The 16,313-nt window shown below is 50.5% G+C and overlaps 1 protein-coding gene across 2 annotated transcripts in view; it reads left to right on the top strand.

Annotated features, from left to right (window-relative positions):
* PLA2G4E (phospholipase A2 group IVE) overlaps positions 1-16,313 on the top strand; it is a 62,156-nt gene that overhangs the window by 30,396 nt on the left and 15,447 nt on the right. For both annotated transcript variants that reach the window (XM_004751175.3, XM_045067817.1), the window contains exons 2-9: positions 1,713-1,785; positions 8,086-8,222; positions 10,185-10,316; positions 11,119-11,159; positions 13,598-13,640; positions 14,753-14,816; positions 15,649-15,809; positions 15,916-16,005. In XM_004751175.3, coding sequence (XP_004751232.1) covers positions 1,713-1,785; positions 8,086-8,222; positions 10,185-10,316; positions 11,119-11,159; positions 13,598-13,640; positions 14,753-14,816; positions 15,649-15,809; positions 15,916-16,005 — 741 coding nt within the window. The remainder of the gene's footprint in view (positions 1-1,712; positions 1,786-8,085; positions 8,223-10,184; positions 10,317-11,118; positions 11,160-13,597; positions 13,641-14,752; positions 14,817-15,648; positions 15,810-15,915; positions 16,006-16,313) is intronic.

The raw sequence follows: 16,313 nt of genomic DNA, 5'->3' as shown, positions 1-16,313 counted from the left end.
TTTGCCACAGATGCTCTCACAGGTGAAACCTGACTCTCGCTTCCTCACCAGATCAGACCAGGACACCCAATCCTCGGGAAGGGGGAGTGAGAAATGAGGAGCCCACCCTGCTTAGAATGGGCCTGGCCAAAGACCCAGCCCTATTTCCAGCCCTGGGGGAGGGTGGTGGGGAAGGGGGGAGAAGCGGTGTGCGTGGCCTTTGGCTGAGTCACACAGCTCCAAAGAGAATCCTGTGAGATCGTGTTACGGACTCTGAAGACAGCCTCACACCCACACCTTCGTGAGGTTGGCTATTTCAGAGCCAGCCTCACACGAAGGGATTCAGACCTATTTATAACTATAAACTATAAAGACTATTTATAACTATCAGTTTAGCTTCTGCTCTGAATCTGAGGCAGCTGATGGGGATTGAGGAGGAAGAGGCTCTAATTCTATCTCAGGGTCTATGGAGCAGCCCCACCTCTGTGTATCGTTCTGTTGTTGCTGCTTAGAATGGAGCTCTGGAAGAGGCTGGAAAGACAGACATCAAAAGGGTGACAGTTCTCATGACAAGAAAAAAAGCTCATTGTCACCCTGTATGGTGATGGGTGTTAACTCCTTGTGGTAATCTTACTGCAGTATCTGTGTATATCAAATCATTACATTGTACACTTAAAATGAATACAATGTCATGTCAACGATATTTCAATTTAAAAAGATAGCAAAACCTCTGTCATAAAGGTCTTATGAAGATTTAAATATGTAAGAAAAGTGTCTGGCAAATAGTAAGTGTTCAGTAGGTGCTAGCTAGGTCTTATAGTATTATTACCTTTGACGATACCCAAAGCACATAAATGATCTGTGTACAGTCTGAGTTGAAAATAAAAATAATTATAACATTTATTTACTTTTTAAAAGATTTTATTTATTTATTTGAGAGAAAGAGAGCAAGAGAGAGAAAGAGAGATTGCATGCACAAGCAGAGGGGAGGGATAGAGGGAGAGGGAAAAGCAGACTCCCTGCTGAGCAGGGAGCCCGATGCGGGGCTCAATCCCAAGACCCTGAGATCATGACCCAAGCCAAAGGCAGACGCTTAACAACTGAGTCACCCAGGTGCCTCTAATTATAACCTTCAAAAAAACCCAAAAAACAAGAAAGTGATTATAGTGATCGTCTGAGTGGTGGGATGCTGGAGACTTTTCTTTTTCTTCATACTTTCATGTTTTTCCCAAAACCCCAATAATATTTTAAATAGAGAATTGCATCCTCTTAAAAAGGCGTAATGAGATTTTGACAGCATAGCGTGAACTGTGTGGAGTGTAAAAAGTTCTAGTTCAAAGGCCTCTGTAAATATGGTCATTTGGTCAGTGGGAGGGGTCCCAGGGCATCTGCCATGGGCGCAGGCTAGGAGTGAATGGTAAACAGACTCCTCTAAGCCTGGGTAAAACTCTCAGGGAAGGGTCTTCAAATCCTGTGATTCAACCAGGAAAGGCATGAACAGAACAGGCCTGAAGCGGTCTCCTTGCAAGATGTGCTGGCTCATAGTGGGGGCAGGAGAAAGCCTCTCACCTCAGTGGCCTTGGGGGCCAGTGATATCCTCCGGAGCCCAGAAATGCACATTGGCAGGAGAGGCTTCTTGAGTCTGAGCAGTGGGAGCCTGTGACCAGCTTGAGCTGCTCTCTCTGTCAGCGTTGTCACCTGAAGACTGAGTACGCTATCCTCTCCATCCACAGGGCGGGCTGTCTCCATGCCACATGCTCACCGTGAAGGTCATCCGGATGAGAAATGTCCGACAGGCTGATAGGGGTGAGTATCCTGCCCTGTCTTTGCCTCCTCTGCTTGTGGGACCTGGCTGGAGACACATCGGAGATGTGCAAGGTGTGGGGGTGTGGGAGTGTGGGTGTGGGTGTGTGTGGGTGTGTCTGCTATACTCAGGTTGTATTTCAGACTTCGGGGTTTATATCATTTTTCCAGGTCCCTCCTCGCACCTATAGCCTTGGCACGATCAGCCCCTACAGTCTGCCTGGGTCTGAGAGCCCTGTTCACCTTACTCTCTCCTCCCCACTCCCCTAGCACCCACTTCCAGGGGCAGCAGCTTCTCCTACACTGGGTACTCCTTGCTTCTGAATGAGTTGGTGGGCCAGTAGAGGTGAAGGAGAGGGAGAGGCCCATCTGTCAGCCTAGTCCTAGGGCCCCTTCTTGGCGTATGGCTCCTACACTGGGTTCTGGAGTTCATGGCAGAAGCTGCACAGCACCAGCTCAGCAGCATAGCCCCATGGACTAGACAGTTTGATTCACCAGGGCTGGTTGTGCAGTGTTTTCTCGCAGACGTCACTTTGCCCTTGTCCCAAACCCCACTGCATTCCCAGGTTATGGAGGTCCTGGGAAGTCTCTGGCTTCAGTGAGAAATGAAGGCATCTGGGTGGTCAGGATGCTCTTCTGATGCTTATCTTTGGGAATTCGAGAAATCAGAAGAACCCAGATCCCCTTCCTATGCCACCCTCAAGTTGCCCCATCCAGAGAGAAGCTTGGACCTCAAGGAGGAGAAAGCTCTGTGTCAAGGCCCCATGGCTGAGGGCGTGTCCCCCATCACTGGTGACCACACAGGAATGGCCCAAGGGCCACCAGGGCTCCCCAGAGCTCATGATATTCGTACTGCACTTGCCCTGAGATTTAGGCTAGAGAGGTCCTGGGGTGGGAAGGGGGTGGTGGTGCAGAGAAGGCAGAGAGCTATGATATCAAGAGTACATTTTTTTTTAGATTTTATTTTTATTTATTTATTTATTTATTTGAGAAAAAGAGAGCACACGAGAAGGGAGAAGGTCAGAGGGAGAAGCAGACTCCCCGCAGAGCTGGGAGCCCAACGCAGGACTCAATCCCTGGACTCTGGGATCACGACCTGAGCCAAAGGCAGTGGCTTAACCAACTGAGCCACCCAGGCGCCCCCCAAGTGTACATTTTAACAAGGGAGACATTGATACCCGAAGCGATTATAGACCAGTAACAGGAGATGGCATTCTAACCTTGTCACTATAGAATTTAGAACTGGGGGCGCCTGTGTGGCTCAGTCAGTGAAACGGTTAAGCCTCTGACTCCTGCTTTGGGCTCAGGTCATGCTCCCCTGGTTGTGAGAGCCAAGCCTCATCAGGGTCAGAGTCTCAGGGTCAGGGTGTCAGGGTCAAGGTCCAGCTATGTGCTCAGCAGGGAGTCTGCTGGAGATTCTTTCCCTCCCTTTGCCTCCCTCTCTGTTCCACCTCCTGCTCATGCTTTCTCTCTCTCTCTCAAATAAATAAATAAATAGATAATAAATGAAATTAAAAAAAAAAAAAGTAAACTGGAGGAGGACACCGAAAGCCAGGAGTAGCTAAGGAAGGCCACTCTGAGGGCCTGGGATCTTGAGAGGGGCATAGTGTGAGCATCCGCAGGTCCTGGGAGCCTCATGTGGAGAAGAGGCCATCTTGAGGGAGGGAGAGAAGCCGCTGGGCATCTGGGAGCACCTGTGGGGGGCAGCTTGCTCCTCTGAACGACCTGAGGGTAGTGCTGATGCCCACTGGGTGGGTGAGAGCTGATAATTGCCTAGAGGTGGAAGTAATGTTTGATCCCAGGTCTGGTCCTTGGGGGGCGTGGTGGGGGGACGACAGGACAAGCAGGAAACAGAGGCTGGGGCCAGGCAGAGGAGGAACAGGGATCCAAGGGACAGGGCAGCTGGGTTCCTGACGGGTTCCTGAGGAAGGGATTGTGTGATTTCCTGAGGCGAGTGGCAGACTGTGCTGGAGCACAGGTGGGGAGAGGCTGATGAACTTGGTGAGATGCTGTTGCCACGGTGCAGGCATGAGTGTGTAGGGCAGAGGAGGGAGGGCCCTGGGGCTGAGGGAAAGCCAAGGGGTGGGGAAGGACTCCAGCTGGGCCCCCTGGAGGACAAGTGTCCAGAGCCCATGCTGGCCAGTGTCCAGTTTGGGCCTGGCTTTGCCAGGGACTTCTCGGGTTTCTCGGGGCATCCCAGGCCACCGGTGAGTGATCTGAGGAGAAGTGTTCCCTGGGCAGGGCCTGTCCACCTCTTCTGCCTTCCTTGCCCATGCCATGGTGGGTCATTCGGATACTTCACTCACCCCTGGGCAACGGTCACCCACTCCCTGCGCCCCCAGGATACCTGCAACTTGCACACGCCCACAGCTGCCCTCACCTGTCTCCACTCCTGAGGTGTGTCTGTCCCAACCCTGCGGGTCATCCGGGCTGCACACTCTCGTGACATGCCTGCACCTGTGAGTGTAGACCTTCCCTTGGTCCAAGCTTCTTTCTTCTGTCTTCTCCTGCCACACCCATCCCCTGCATATCCCAGAGGTGAGAGGATGGGGCAACAGGCAGCCAACAGATGGGCTGAAGTCTGACCCACCGCCCTCTTCTTCCCTTTCCCCACAAGCCCCTCTGGCACACAGGCTGACTTTGGGAGGTTTCCAGGTTCCCCTTGTTGTTTATGTTGTTCTCATTTCCCCTGAGGAACAGGGCGGGAGGCATACATGGTGTCTAGGGGTGTCAGCCTGGGGCATGTTATGTGTAGACCCCACAGAGGACGCAGGCTGGACTCTGTTGCCACCTTGCCTGATGTGGTTGGCAACTATCCTGATGTCTTCTGGTTCCTAGATTACTCTTGCCCCAAACTGTTCTCTTCTAGCTTGGATCAAAAATGCGCTCCACTCTGGTTCAATCCTCTAGTGTGTGTCTGAGATTTCAAGTAGCCTGAAAGGGACGAGACTCAGGAATCCACCCATTCCCGGGCTAGGACTGGATGGAGTAGACCTGGAAACCTCCCAGTGGCCAAGAGCTTTTATTCCTCTTGGGAAATTCAGGTTAAAACTCAAACCAGTACCCTAAGGGAGGCAAGGCAGGTGTCTCCAGAGGTATTAGGAAGATAGTGTTCTCAGCATCTGTAGATCTCATTGAGTCATTCTTTGCCACCCACATTCCGGGAAAGGAGGCATGTCATTCAAATGACCAAGCCCTCTATCACTTAAGAGGAACAAGGATTAGAACCATCAATGCCTAGGAAATCCCCTGCAGTCTCTGAAATCCTCAGAACTGGGTCAGCATTGCTTAACCATTCTTCATTGCCAGCATGCTGGTCACTCTCCTTCCAGTGAGAATATCCTCCAGGCCCCTACCAGCCTTGCTGTATCAAGTCACCTCTCTCCTCCCAGGATTTCCCCCTCCTTTGGCTGCTCTCTCCTTCCCAACCTTGTGGAGAGCAGTGGCACCATTTCTCTTAGAAAGAACTGAAAAACCAATCAATGCTGGAAGTGTGGGTGTCTGAGCGAACCTGTCTCTTCCAGGAGTATTTGTATCTTACCTAGCGATTTAAGCCTTAGGCCAAAAATAATGAGATTTTATTCAATGGGCTTAATGGGAGAATTTTAGGCATGGACTGAAAATAGGAAAGGGATTTTAGAGGCAAAGGGGCCTCTACAGGGTTGATGAAATCATGCTAAGTAAATGGGTATAGAGTTGGCGGGGTCACTGCCTGCAGGCTCCTTCCTCTATACAGGAGGCAGACCTGAGAAGAATGTCTCAGGCTGAGACATTCTGGCAGGTGTCCAGAAAAAGCCAACAGAGGGGTCCCAGGAGATCCCTGAGGAGTCTCCCTATAGGCAGACAAGTCAGAGATCCAAGTTGCTTAGCTGTATCTGTGGTGACAGCCCAGAATTTGATGCAGTGCCCTCAAGCAGGAAGTTGAGCTTTTCCATTCAGTTCATTTATCCAACAAATGTTTAGTAAGTGCTGACACATGGTCTCCAGGCCCTCCCGGCATCCAGAGTGCAGTGGAGACAGGTGCTCTGACACGCACTGTGGTGGAGTGTAGCTAGTGCCCTGCCAAGAGAAGAGCAGAGACTCTAGGCTAGGAGCAGGGAGGGGCACCTGGCCAAGATGTGGGGACTCAGAGAAGCCTCCCAGCGGTGGTTCCTTCTGAAACCTGAAGGAGCTAGCCAAGGGAAGGGTGAGGTGAAAATGGAAGAGAACAGTGTTCTAGACAGAAGGAATGGCAAGACAGCATGGCACTCCTGAGACCCACAAATGACTGAGTTTGTCTGGAGTCTAGGGGGTGAGTACAAGCGCTGTATGTGCGTGCACCTACGTGTGTGTTTGGTGGCAGAGCAGGGGCTGGGTGGTAGGGAGGATAGAAGGAGGAGGGCTGAGGCTGGGGAAGTGGGAGAGGTATTCATGTTGAGTGATGGGGACTCCCTCCTGAGGGCAGATGGGAGCCACGGAAAGATTTTAAACTGGGAATAACACAGTCAGCTCTAAAAAGATCCTTCTGGTTTATTCCGAGAGAAAATATGAGAATAGGGCAAGACAGGAGCCAGGACGCCCAGTTGGGAAGCGGCCACAGAGGCGACGGTGGCCTGCATCAAGGCAGTGGTGGCGCAAGTGAGGTGTGGGTGGGCTGGAGAGGTCAACAGAGTAAAGTGACGTCACGTAAGAGCCAAGGATGGCACTTGAGGTCTGGCCTGGCCACCTGAATTGATGGTGAGGAGGAGCAGGTTGGGCATGGAGGGGATGGGTGGAGATGATGAGGTCATCATTTTCTTTAGGTTCCTCTGGGTTTGGTCATTCTTTGTGTCTGGATTAAGCAATTATGAACTCTAAAATGCAGTGTCATCCTACCTTTATCGAGTGGGAGGAGGGCCATGTTTTCCAATTCACTGAATGTAAAGCCCTCAAAGATTAATCAGATATCGGAGATGAAATCAGAAGCTAGGGATGCTTATGATGCAAAATGTGGTTCTTAATTCTGTAATGTTCTCAGTGGGGTGACAAAGTAAAACTAGCCAATCCAGGGGGACATCTTGGGTTTTACTCTCATAGGACATTACTACTAATAACTATGAACTAGTTTTGGTCAATCCTACTAGAACAAAACTCATATGTTCACACCAGCTCCACCATCTAGAGGATTCTCTGACACCGGAGACTGTGTTGACTTTTGCCATTTTCTACATATCTGGTGTGTACCCTGGGACTTACCCCAGCACATTGCCAGGAGAGAGACTAGGGCAATCACATCCCCTCTTCCTCCCTCCTCCCAGGTAGAATGGAGGGAGCCAGGCTACCTGTTATTTTTTTTCACCCCATGCCTTCTGCTGCTCCAGCCAGAGGACCTGAGAGGCCTTCATCTACTTTGGGAGGGACTTTTAAGTACAAAACCTTTGCCCTTTCCCCAGAGCACATCTAGCAACATCACCCTTGGGTCATTCAATTCAAATGAGAAAAAAAAAAAAAAGTACATGGCCTCAGATGTGAGGGTTTCTTAAGTCACATGCCTTGTTTTGGGAGACTAGTATAGGTATGAAGAACCTGGCTGGATGCAGTCAAGACACTAATCTTATGTAAATAGTGGCCCCTGCTTCTAGATTCTCTTAAACTCTTATTCCACCCAAGCCCTTCCCCATTCTGGCCTCTGAGCAGACTCACAGCAGACTCTGACCCCCTGTTCTCAGCAGCCCTGAGGAAGAGCAGAGCCCTTCTTTGGTTTCCCTGGTACCTTGGGCTAAGGCAAGAGTTAAACTAGACTCTATGGGATCTCATCCTCTAGATCTTCCATTGGCAGAGGAGAAATTTTATAGGCAGACTTTGTCCTAACCTAGCAGGTGATTGCTCAGAGAGCTGGGATGCTTCTGAAAAGAGCCAGAAGCCAGGACACCTGGATAGCTCAGTGGGTTAAGCCTCTGACTTCAGCTCAGGTCATGATCTCTGGGTCCTGGGATTGAGCCCCGCATTGGGCTCTCTGCCTGCCTCTCTGCCTACTTTGTGATCTCACTCTGTCAAATAAATATATAAAATCTTAAAAAAAAAAAAAAAAAGAGCCAGAAGTCATCTGTGTCCATGAGAGTGATCAGTGGGACCTGAATCCCCCTGTGAGTTTTCTAGCCTATAGGCTGTGACCTTCTTGGGGGTTCTAGGACAAAGGTCTCTGAAGAGCCACCCATGAGTGAGGAGGGGAGACGAGGGCTTGTGCTGGAACTTGCCTGAAGTTTCCTTCTGACTCTATATTCTCCTCTCTGGACCTGGGTTGGTTCCCCACCCTTCCCTCCAACCCTTGTCTTCCTTGGACAGTGAGCCAGACAGACTGCTTTGTGAGCCTCTGGCTGCCCACTGCTTCTCGTGAGAGGTTGAGGACTAGGACCATCTCCAACTGCCCAAACCCAGAGTGGAATGAAACCTTCAGCTTCCAGATCCAGAGCCAAGTGAAGGTGAGACTCAGAGGATGCCTTGTGTCCATCAGCCTTGCCTACATTTCTATTCCCTTCCATGATTGCTTGTCCTTCTGTTTGCTTATGTGTCCCTCTTATGTCTATTTGTCTTTCTTCCCACCGACTTCTCCTCCCAGTGACCCATCTTCCCACTCACCACTCCTTCATGAGGCCTGCCTCATGTTTGTCCCTCTGAGTCTACTTATCCTTCTACCTTCTTTCCTTTCTCTCTTGTCCTTCTACCTAATTGTTGCTAGAATTTGTGGTTCCTGCTGCAAAACCGAGCGTGCTTGCCAAACATGGTCCAAGTAGGAGAATACGGGGAAGGGAAAGGCCATTCTATTCACTAGGTCTGAGGCCAGTCTAATTCTAGCTGGGGGGCTTTCCCTATCTTAACTCCTTTTTAGAAGGCTTTATTATTTCTAATTCCTTGAATGTCTATTCTTTCATTTGTTGGGCTACTGTTTCATGGTGTTGGCCTTTCTCAGATATATGGCAGTTCTCGTACTAGAGAATTCTCCTTTGAGCTTACTGAGCAGTATGTTTTTTGGGGGTTTTTTGGTTTTTTTTTTTTTTTTGGCCTAATGTGGGGCTGAAACTCATGACCATGAGATCAAGCTGGGCCAAGATTAAGAGTCAGACACTTAACTGACTGAGCCATCCAGGTTCTCCCTCAGCAGAGTGCTCCTAAAACAAACTTGGTCCTCATCATAGGGGTATCAACACTAGTCTTGGGGCACTTGAGTCTTGATATCTCCAGCTTACTGCTTCCATATTTTAGGGTGATGCTTTATTTCTGGTTCATGATAAGTCCTTTTTTTCCTTTTAAGAAGGGCTTTGGGGGTGTCTGGTGGCACAGTTGGTTAAGTGTCTGACTCTTGATAACAACGTGGGTCATGATCTCTGGGTCATAGGACTGGATCCCATGTCAGGCTCCACGCTCAGCACAGGGTCTGCTTGGGACTCTCTCTCCCTCTCCTTCTGCTGCCCCCTGAGCTCTCTCTCTCTCTAAAGATAAATAATTAAAACTTTTTTTTAAAAAGGGGCTTTATATTTGTTACTATAAAAATATCTCTTATATTTGTGATTTTGGTGAGGTAGGGGGATTTTGACATGGGCTCAGTCTGCCATCTTGAAACCAGAATTTTGACTTCCTTTGTCTAAAGATCTGTGGGGCTGCTCATATGAATCAATGGGATTGGTTCTGGGACATGTCTGTTTTTCTAGTAATTACAAGGTCAACAGGTCTCATTCAGCAAGGAACCCCCAGACCACCTTGTGTCCACCTGATAAAAACCAAAGAGTCAAACCCAGCCCTAACCTGCATCTCCCAGGTTCCTTGAAACAAGAGAACTCAAAGCTAATCCAAGTCATCCAAAACTGCTGACCTTATCATTCAGCCAGATGTCAGGGTAAATGCTCAACTTTGGGACTACCCATGAGACCTCTGTAGGGGCTGATGGATGGAGGGATAGAGTTCAAACACCTCACCCTAAGCCAACCAAGTATGAGAATCCCTGTAATCTGCCACATCACCCCCCTGGAGCATTAAGGTGTTAACTTCCCTGAATTGGTTTTTCTAGCATGTAATGGGCTGTCTTCAGCTCTGGGGTCCCAGTGCTGAACACAGTCTATGACTTGGCAAGGGTCCTGCTTTTCTGCCCTTCCATCATTCCCCAGGTGAAATGATATCCCCCACACTTCACAGGTCCTTGTCAACCTTGCAAAATAACACAGTTCTCTAGGACAATCAGAGCTGAGGGTCAGGAAGTCTTCAGAAAGTTAGAAAGGAGAGTTTAGACACGATCTCCCCCCTCCCGCCGAGTTCATCATTCTACAAATGTCTGTCATGCTTGAGCCGAGACCTCTGTGCTGTTCCACATCCCTGAGACCCACCTCCTTGCTAAGAAAATGGGTCCATGCAAACACAGTAACCAGACTTGCACCCTCCTTTCTCCCCAGAACGTGCTAGAGCTGAGCGTCTGTGATGAAGACACACTGACACCAGATGACCATCTCTTGACAATCCTCTACGACCTCACCAAACTCTGCTTCCGAAAGAAAACCCACGTGAAGTTCCCACTCAACCCAGAGGTGGGTGCCGGTGTCCAGGCCCTCAGCGTCCTGTCTCATAAGGAAGAGCTGCTTATGTCTGGTGCTGCTCTTCGGGCTTCTCTCCATGTCGCCAAGTCAGAAAACGACAGTACTGCTGGCTCAGTCCCAGTGTCAGGCTTACTAGCTGTGTGGCCTGGCAGGATGGATTTAATTCTTCTGCGCTCTTTTTCCTCATCTGTCCAATGGCAATGGTGATGCATACCTCGCAGGGTTGTTGTGACCCTGAAAAGGAAAAACCTAATTAAGGCCCCTAGCACTGTTCATGGTACAAAATGGAGATGGAGTAAGTGTTGGTTCCCTTTTCTCCCCTAAGAGTCCTTCTGCTGAGATAGCCCAGGGGACGGAGGGCAGATGAGGGTAAAGAAGGGTAAATCTGCAAATCAGAGAGAGTCAGAGCTGGACAAGACCAAGATGTTAATCAATTCAATCATTCAACAAATCCTTGACTTCCTACTATGGTCCAGACACTGTTCCGGGCCCTGGGGACACGGCAGAGGACAAGTCTCTCTGCTCTTGCCAGGCTTCCATTCTGGCAGGGAAATTAAGGTCCATGAAGCCACAACTTCCTGAAGTTACACAACAAGAGGTGTGAAGGAACAGATGAGGGAAGGGGACTCTGTCCTTTGGTGCTTGAGTCTCAGCTCTCCCTTGCCCCAGATGCTGAGCCCCTTGGGAAGGCAGGAGAGCAATGGCAAGCTGGGGGTAGAAGCTAAAGGGGCATGTCTGGGAACAGACAGGGGCAGCCCCAGTCACAGCTGCCTTCCCTTTATCCCCCTGCCAGGGCATGGAAGAGCTGGAAGTCGAGTTCCTGCTGGAGGAGAGGTGAGTAGACCCCATCCTCCAGGACCCCACCATGGTCCTAACCCCCCAGTGGCTCTGAGCAGGCACTTGGGCTGCTCTTGGGCTAACCTCCCTCTCCCACTCTCACCTCTGGCACCCCACACTGTGCCTCAGAGTCACTTGCGAGCTTCTAAATACTGCAGGTGCCTGGGCCCCGCCCTGATCACCCTGTTCCACTAACATCAGTTTTGCTTCAGAGATCTAGAACTCTGGCCAAATTGCCTGCTTCAGCCCCTTGTATTCCTGAGAATGGTCTTTGGGAAGAATTTCTGCCCCATAGTGATGGGGCTTTGGAGAAGCCACGCTGAGAAAGAGGTCAGGAACAGGGGATTTCCTCCTTGACCCTGAACTGTTAAAACAAACTGCCCCAGGGTTGCCTGGGTGGCTCAGTTGGTTATGTGTCTGCCTTCGACTCAGGTCATGATCTTGGGGTCCGGGGATGGAGCTCCATGAGCTCGGCAGGTAGTCTGTTTCTCCCTCTCCTTCAGCCCCTCCCCCACTGTTCATGTGCTCTTTCAATCCTTTCTCTCTCGCTCTTGCTCTCAAATAAATAAAATCCAAAAAAAAAAAAAAAAAAACCCAAAACAAAACCTCCCCCAAACCCTTGTCTGAAACAGCCTGTCCCCTCTGCAGCCAGCTCTAGAGCCTCATCAAGGAGATGCTCAGGCCCAACATGTGGGATTATTTCCTGTCAGTTTCAACTAGGAAAATGACCCGAGGTCCTGGAGATTTCACTATGCTGGGCACTGGAGTAGGATTGGGCCCCAGAGCTGAAAGATAGGAAAGAGAAGAGGACAAAGAGAGAAGGGGCGAGAGGGGAGAAGCCTGCCCAGGATACTAGTGTGTTTTGGTGCTTGAGTCAGCTGGGCAGCTGACTCCTCTCTGTGGTCTCCATAGCGCTGAGCCCCTGGACTCAGGATCAGCCTCAGGAAAAGGGGGAGGGTGAGAGGCAGGAGCTAGAACAAGAAAGCTTGTCAAACTCCATTCCGAGAGAGTCCTCTACCTAGGGGCATGTAGAACTCCTTGGGGTGCCTCACTTCCTACCAACCGCTGATTAACAAATTAAAATCAACTTTGTGTCCCATTGAAGAACATCAGGACTCTCTCCTCCAGTCCTTGATTCAACAAGACTTGGGGGGAAATTCCTTGTAGCTCGCAAAATGAAACACGTCGAAATTGGTAGGAAGAGTTGATCTGGAGACACAATCATCTTGGGCCTGATTTTGGCAAAGGGAGACTGTAGACTCCCATAGGCTAGTTGTAACCTTGAAGTCTTACATTCTTGACTTTATAATATGAAGGCATTTCGTATGCACCAGGCCCCTCTCCGGCTGGATCAGAACTGTTTGTTAAAAGCATGAATTAAATACAGCACAGAAAGGGGAATGGGCTGTTTCTGCCACCAGAAATCTTTCCACCAGTTGCAGGTGGCAGGGTCAGCCTTTTCCGGCTACCTCTTTATCCTCATAGCTCCTTAAAGTTGTGCAGAAAGCACAGTTGGGTATCTGGCTGGGCATAAAGAATAGTTATCTCTCTCTCTCTCTCTCTCTCTCTTTTTTTTTTAAGTTTTTATTTATTCATTTTATAGACAGAGATCACAAGTAGGCAGAGAGAGAGAGAGAGAGAGAGAGGGAAGCAGGCTCCCCACTGAGCAGAGAACCTGATACGGGGCTCGATCCCAGGACCATGACCGGAGCTGAAGGCAGAGGCTTAACCCGCTGAGCCACCCAGGCACCCCTAGGATAGTTATCTCTTTAAAAAAAAGAAAAAGTCAGGAGGTTCCTGGGTGGCTCAGTCAGTTAAGTGACTTCAGCTCAGGTCATTAACCCAGGGTCCTAGGTTTGAGCCCCAGATCAGGCTCTGCTCAGCGGGAACCTTCTTCTCCCCCTCCCTGCCACTCCCCCTGCTTGTACTCTCTCTCTCTGTCTGTCAAATAGATAAAACCTTTTAAAAAAGGAATAAAAATTTTTAAAAAGGAACTCTTCTTCCAACCTTTACATTTATTTTTTTCATATTCTATTTAAAATGTATGCCACTTTTCGCCTTGACAATCCACAGATATAAGGTTGCTTTATTTTTTTTTTAATACTGTATTTATTCACTTGAGAGAGAGAGGACAAGCCAGCAGTGGGGTGGGGCAGAGGGAGAGGGAGAAGCAGACTCCCCGCCTCGCAGGAAGCCTTCATGCAGGGCTCAGTCCCATGACCCCGAGATCATGACCTGAGCCAAAGGCAGATACATGCTTAACCAACTGAGCCACTCAGGCACTCTGTGATCTAAGATTTCTTGAGCCGTGATTTTTATAAGAATCAAGGAGACTCTGCTATCTCATTATTGCCCCGATTTAGGTTCTTTAACGCCTCTTGAGAAATCAGGCAAGAACGATATAACTGACCAGGAGTTCTCATTTTGTTTTCCAGTTCCTCTCCACCGGAGATCCTCATCACCAACGGCGTGCTGGTGGTAATTTGTCCTTCCAGGTTCCTGTAGCTCCAGAGACCACACATGGCTGCTGCTCCCAGGAGAACAGAACCATGGGAGAGAACACAGCCCACCCAAGCCCTTGTCCCAGAGCCTTCCAGGAGTCAGACTAACTGAAGCAGGCCAACGGGGACTTGGGCGGTGGGGTGGGGGCCGGGCCCCTGCTTCTGGGGAGGCAGGGGCTGGAACATCCATCCCATATCCCACAAGGATGACCCCTCCCCTTGGGAACCTCCCCAGTAAAAGCATCTCCCTGGAAGCAGCCTCCTCCCAGATTCAGCCTCCGTCCCATCCCCCCTGCCCCCCAACCCCAGCTCCAATTCCTCTACAAGTACAAACTCGGTGTTTTAAGATTATCATAATTCAGCTCTGGTTCAGACATTTCAGCTAAATAAATGCATCTCAAGCCTCAGGATTCGAGGAGATCTCCCCCCCGCCCCTGAAATCAGTCTTTGGAAGACTGTGGTAAAAGAATCTGACTTTTAGAAGACTATTCTGTTGGGAGTTCTCATTCCAAAGCCCCAAAAGAGGAATGTTCCCTCTTTTTATTTTGGACCAATCCCGCAGCTTCCATCCCTGACGTGTAGCTGAGAACATGACTCCTGGTATATAGAAAGCATATAGCCTAGATTTTTGAAGACAGCTTCATTTTCTTTTTTTTTTTTTCTCAAGATTTTTAAAAAATTTTTTTCTTTTTTTCTTTTGTTATTTATTTGACAGAGAGAAAGAGAGAAAGATCAATCACAAGTAGGCAGAGAGGCAGGCAGAGAGAGAGAGAGAAGGAAGCAGGCTCCCCACTGAGCAGAGGGCCCGATGCGGGGCTCCATCCCAGGACCCTGGGATCATAAACAGAGGCTTAACCCACTGAGCCACCCAGGTGCCCCAGGACAACTTCATTTTCAAATACTGCATCTCTTAATGAGATGACAAGCCTTGATTGGGTTCAGAAAATGTGGTTGGCACACCATGGTTCCCGGGAGCAGGCCCCAAATCAGACCAGCGCTGTATTTATCCCCGGGTTCATCTCCTCCATTTGGCCTGACAGAGGGAGAGGGCAGCCAGCGCTCAGACGGACCCCACTTCCTTTGTTTCAGTCTCGGCAAGTCTCCCGCCTGGAGGTTCATGCAGAGTGTAGGAGACAGAAGAAGAGGAGGAAAAGTGAGTCTTTTGATTTCCTCTGGGAAGTCAGTGTTTCTTCCCACAGCTATCCTGTGCTGCATCCTGATTGAGCTTGGCCATCGCTCCTCGGGGTCACCTCCCCCTCAGGGGTCATGAACCCCTGGCCTCCCTGCCACTCTATAGGGAGCATGCTCTTCCAGGCACCCATGGGACCCTCAGCACCTGGGCCAGGGCCAGGGTCAGTGGCACAGCACAGCCCTCTCTGCCCACACGGGTTGGCCCTGCACACCTGGTCTGCTGCAGTGGTCTTCCCCAGGGCAGGTCAGCACTGACAACCCCCACGCCCCCTTCTAGCTGTGCTCCTTCCTCACAGAGGGTCCTAGCATTTCATGGCCAGCAGGGACCTAAGAGATCCACAGTTACAAGCTGCTTCTGCTTACCATTCCATTCCATCTCAGTCATGCAAAGCTTCCAGCCCTGTCCCAAGAGAGGAGAGCAGCGTAGCTGCCCAGACATGGGAGAGGGAAGGAGGAAGAAGCCGCACCCCCAAACTGGCGGTATGGAGAGGGCCTGTCTTCGATGCAGGGCACCTCCTGGAGAAGCAGAATCTGGGAGGACCAGTCCAGGGAACTCAGCATCTCAAGGCCTGCTGGGGACCTTCTTTGTCCTCATCATACACAGCCACACTAAATACAGATTCTTGGGCCCTGCCCAGCCTTACAGAATGAGACTTGGAAGCCTTTTAATCTGTGCCCTAGATGCTTCTGAATCCCTGCCCCCAGGTTCTTCCAGCTTGGCTTTCTCTTGGTGCAAGCTGGGGTGGAGGAGTGAGAGGCTTCTAGGGGCTCAGGCCTCTTGTCCTCTCTTCCAGTGAAGGACCTCCTGGTGACAGTGAAGGAGTCCTTCGAGCACACCCAACGTGTCCCATGCCGCCAGGAGCCCTGCTGCCCAAACCCGGCCTGCTTCCACTACCCCAAGTATTTCCAGCCCTGTATGCATGTGGACGTGCCCACGAGCCAGTGGAGCCATGGGGTACACAACAACGACGGTGGGAGTGGGGGGTAGGAGGGACTGGGGCAGCCAGACCTGCCAGAGGAGCCCCTCACCCCTCCCTCACCAAGCCTGCCCATCCTTCCAGCTTTGCTGCTGCTGTGCGCACAGCAAGAACAGCCCTGTCCGCCAGCCCCTTGACTGCCTCTCTGATGGCCAGACGGTGACCCTACCCGTGGTAAGGGGACCCTGAGCAGCACAGCCAGAAGTTTCTGTGGGAGGAGAGTGGGAAGGGCTTGGGGGGCGGTGTCATGGGAGAGGGTTCTCTCAGGCGGGGCAGAGGAGTCTGCTGGGGTGGGAGACTGCGGGCTGTGCTGTGGGGCCAAAGAGAGTCTGTAGAGGCTGAGCTGAGGGTCATAGAAGGAATGAGGGTAGCATGTGTGTGTGTGCATATGTGTGTGCCCATGTGTGTGCTGAGTCAGATCAGGGGGTACCATCTGGTGAGACGCCCCTCCTTTACTTGGTACCCCTTGGCTCTAAATCGTC

This window comes from Mustela putorius, unplaced genomic scaffold (assembly GCF_011764305.1).
Source record: "Mustela putorius furo isolate JIRA1106 unplaced genomic scaffold, ASM1176430v1.1 tig00003898_pilon_pilon_pilon, whole genome shotgun sequence".
Taxonomy (NCBI): Eukaryota; Metazoa; Chordata; class Mammalia; order Carnivora; family Mustelidae; genus Mustela; species Mustela putorius.
The sequence above is the reverse complement of the archived record's forward strand: the minus strand, read 5'-3'. Positions and strand labels throughout refer to the sequence as shown.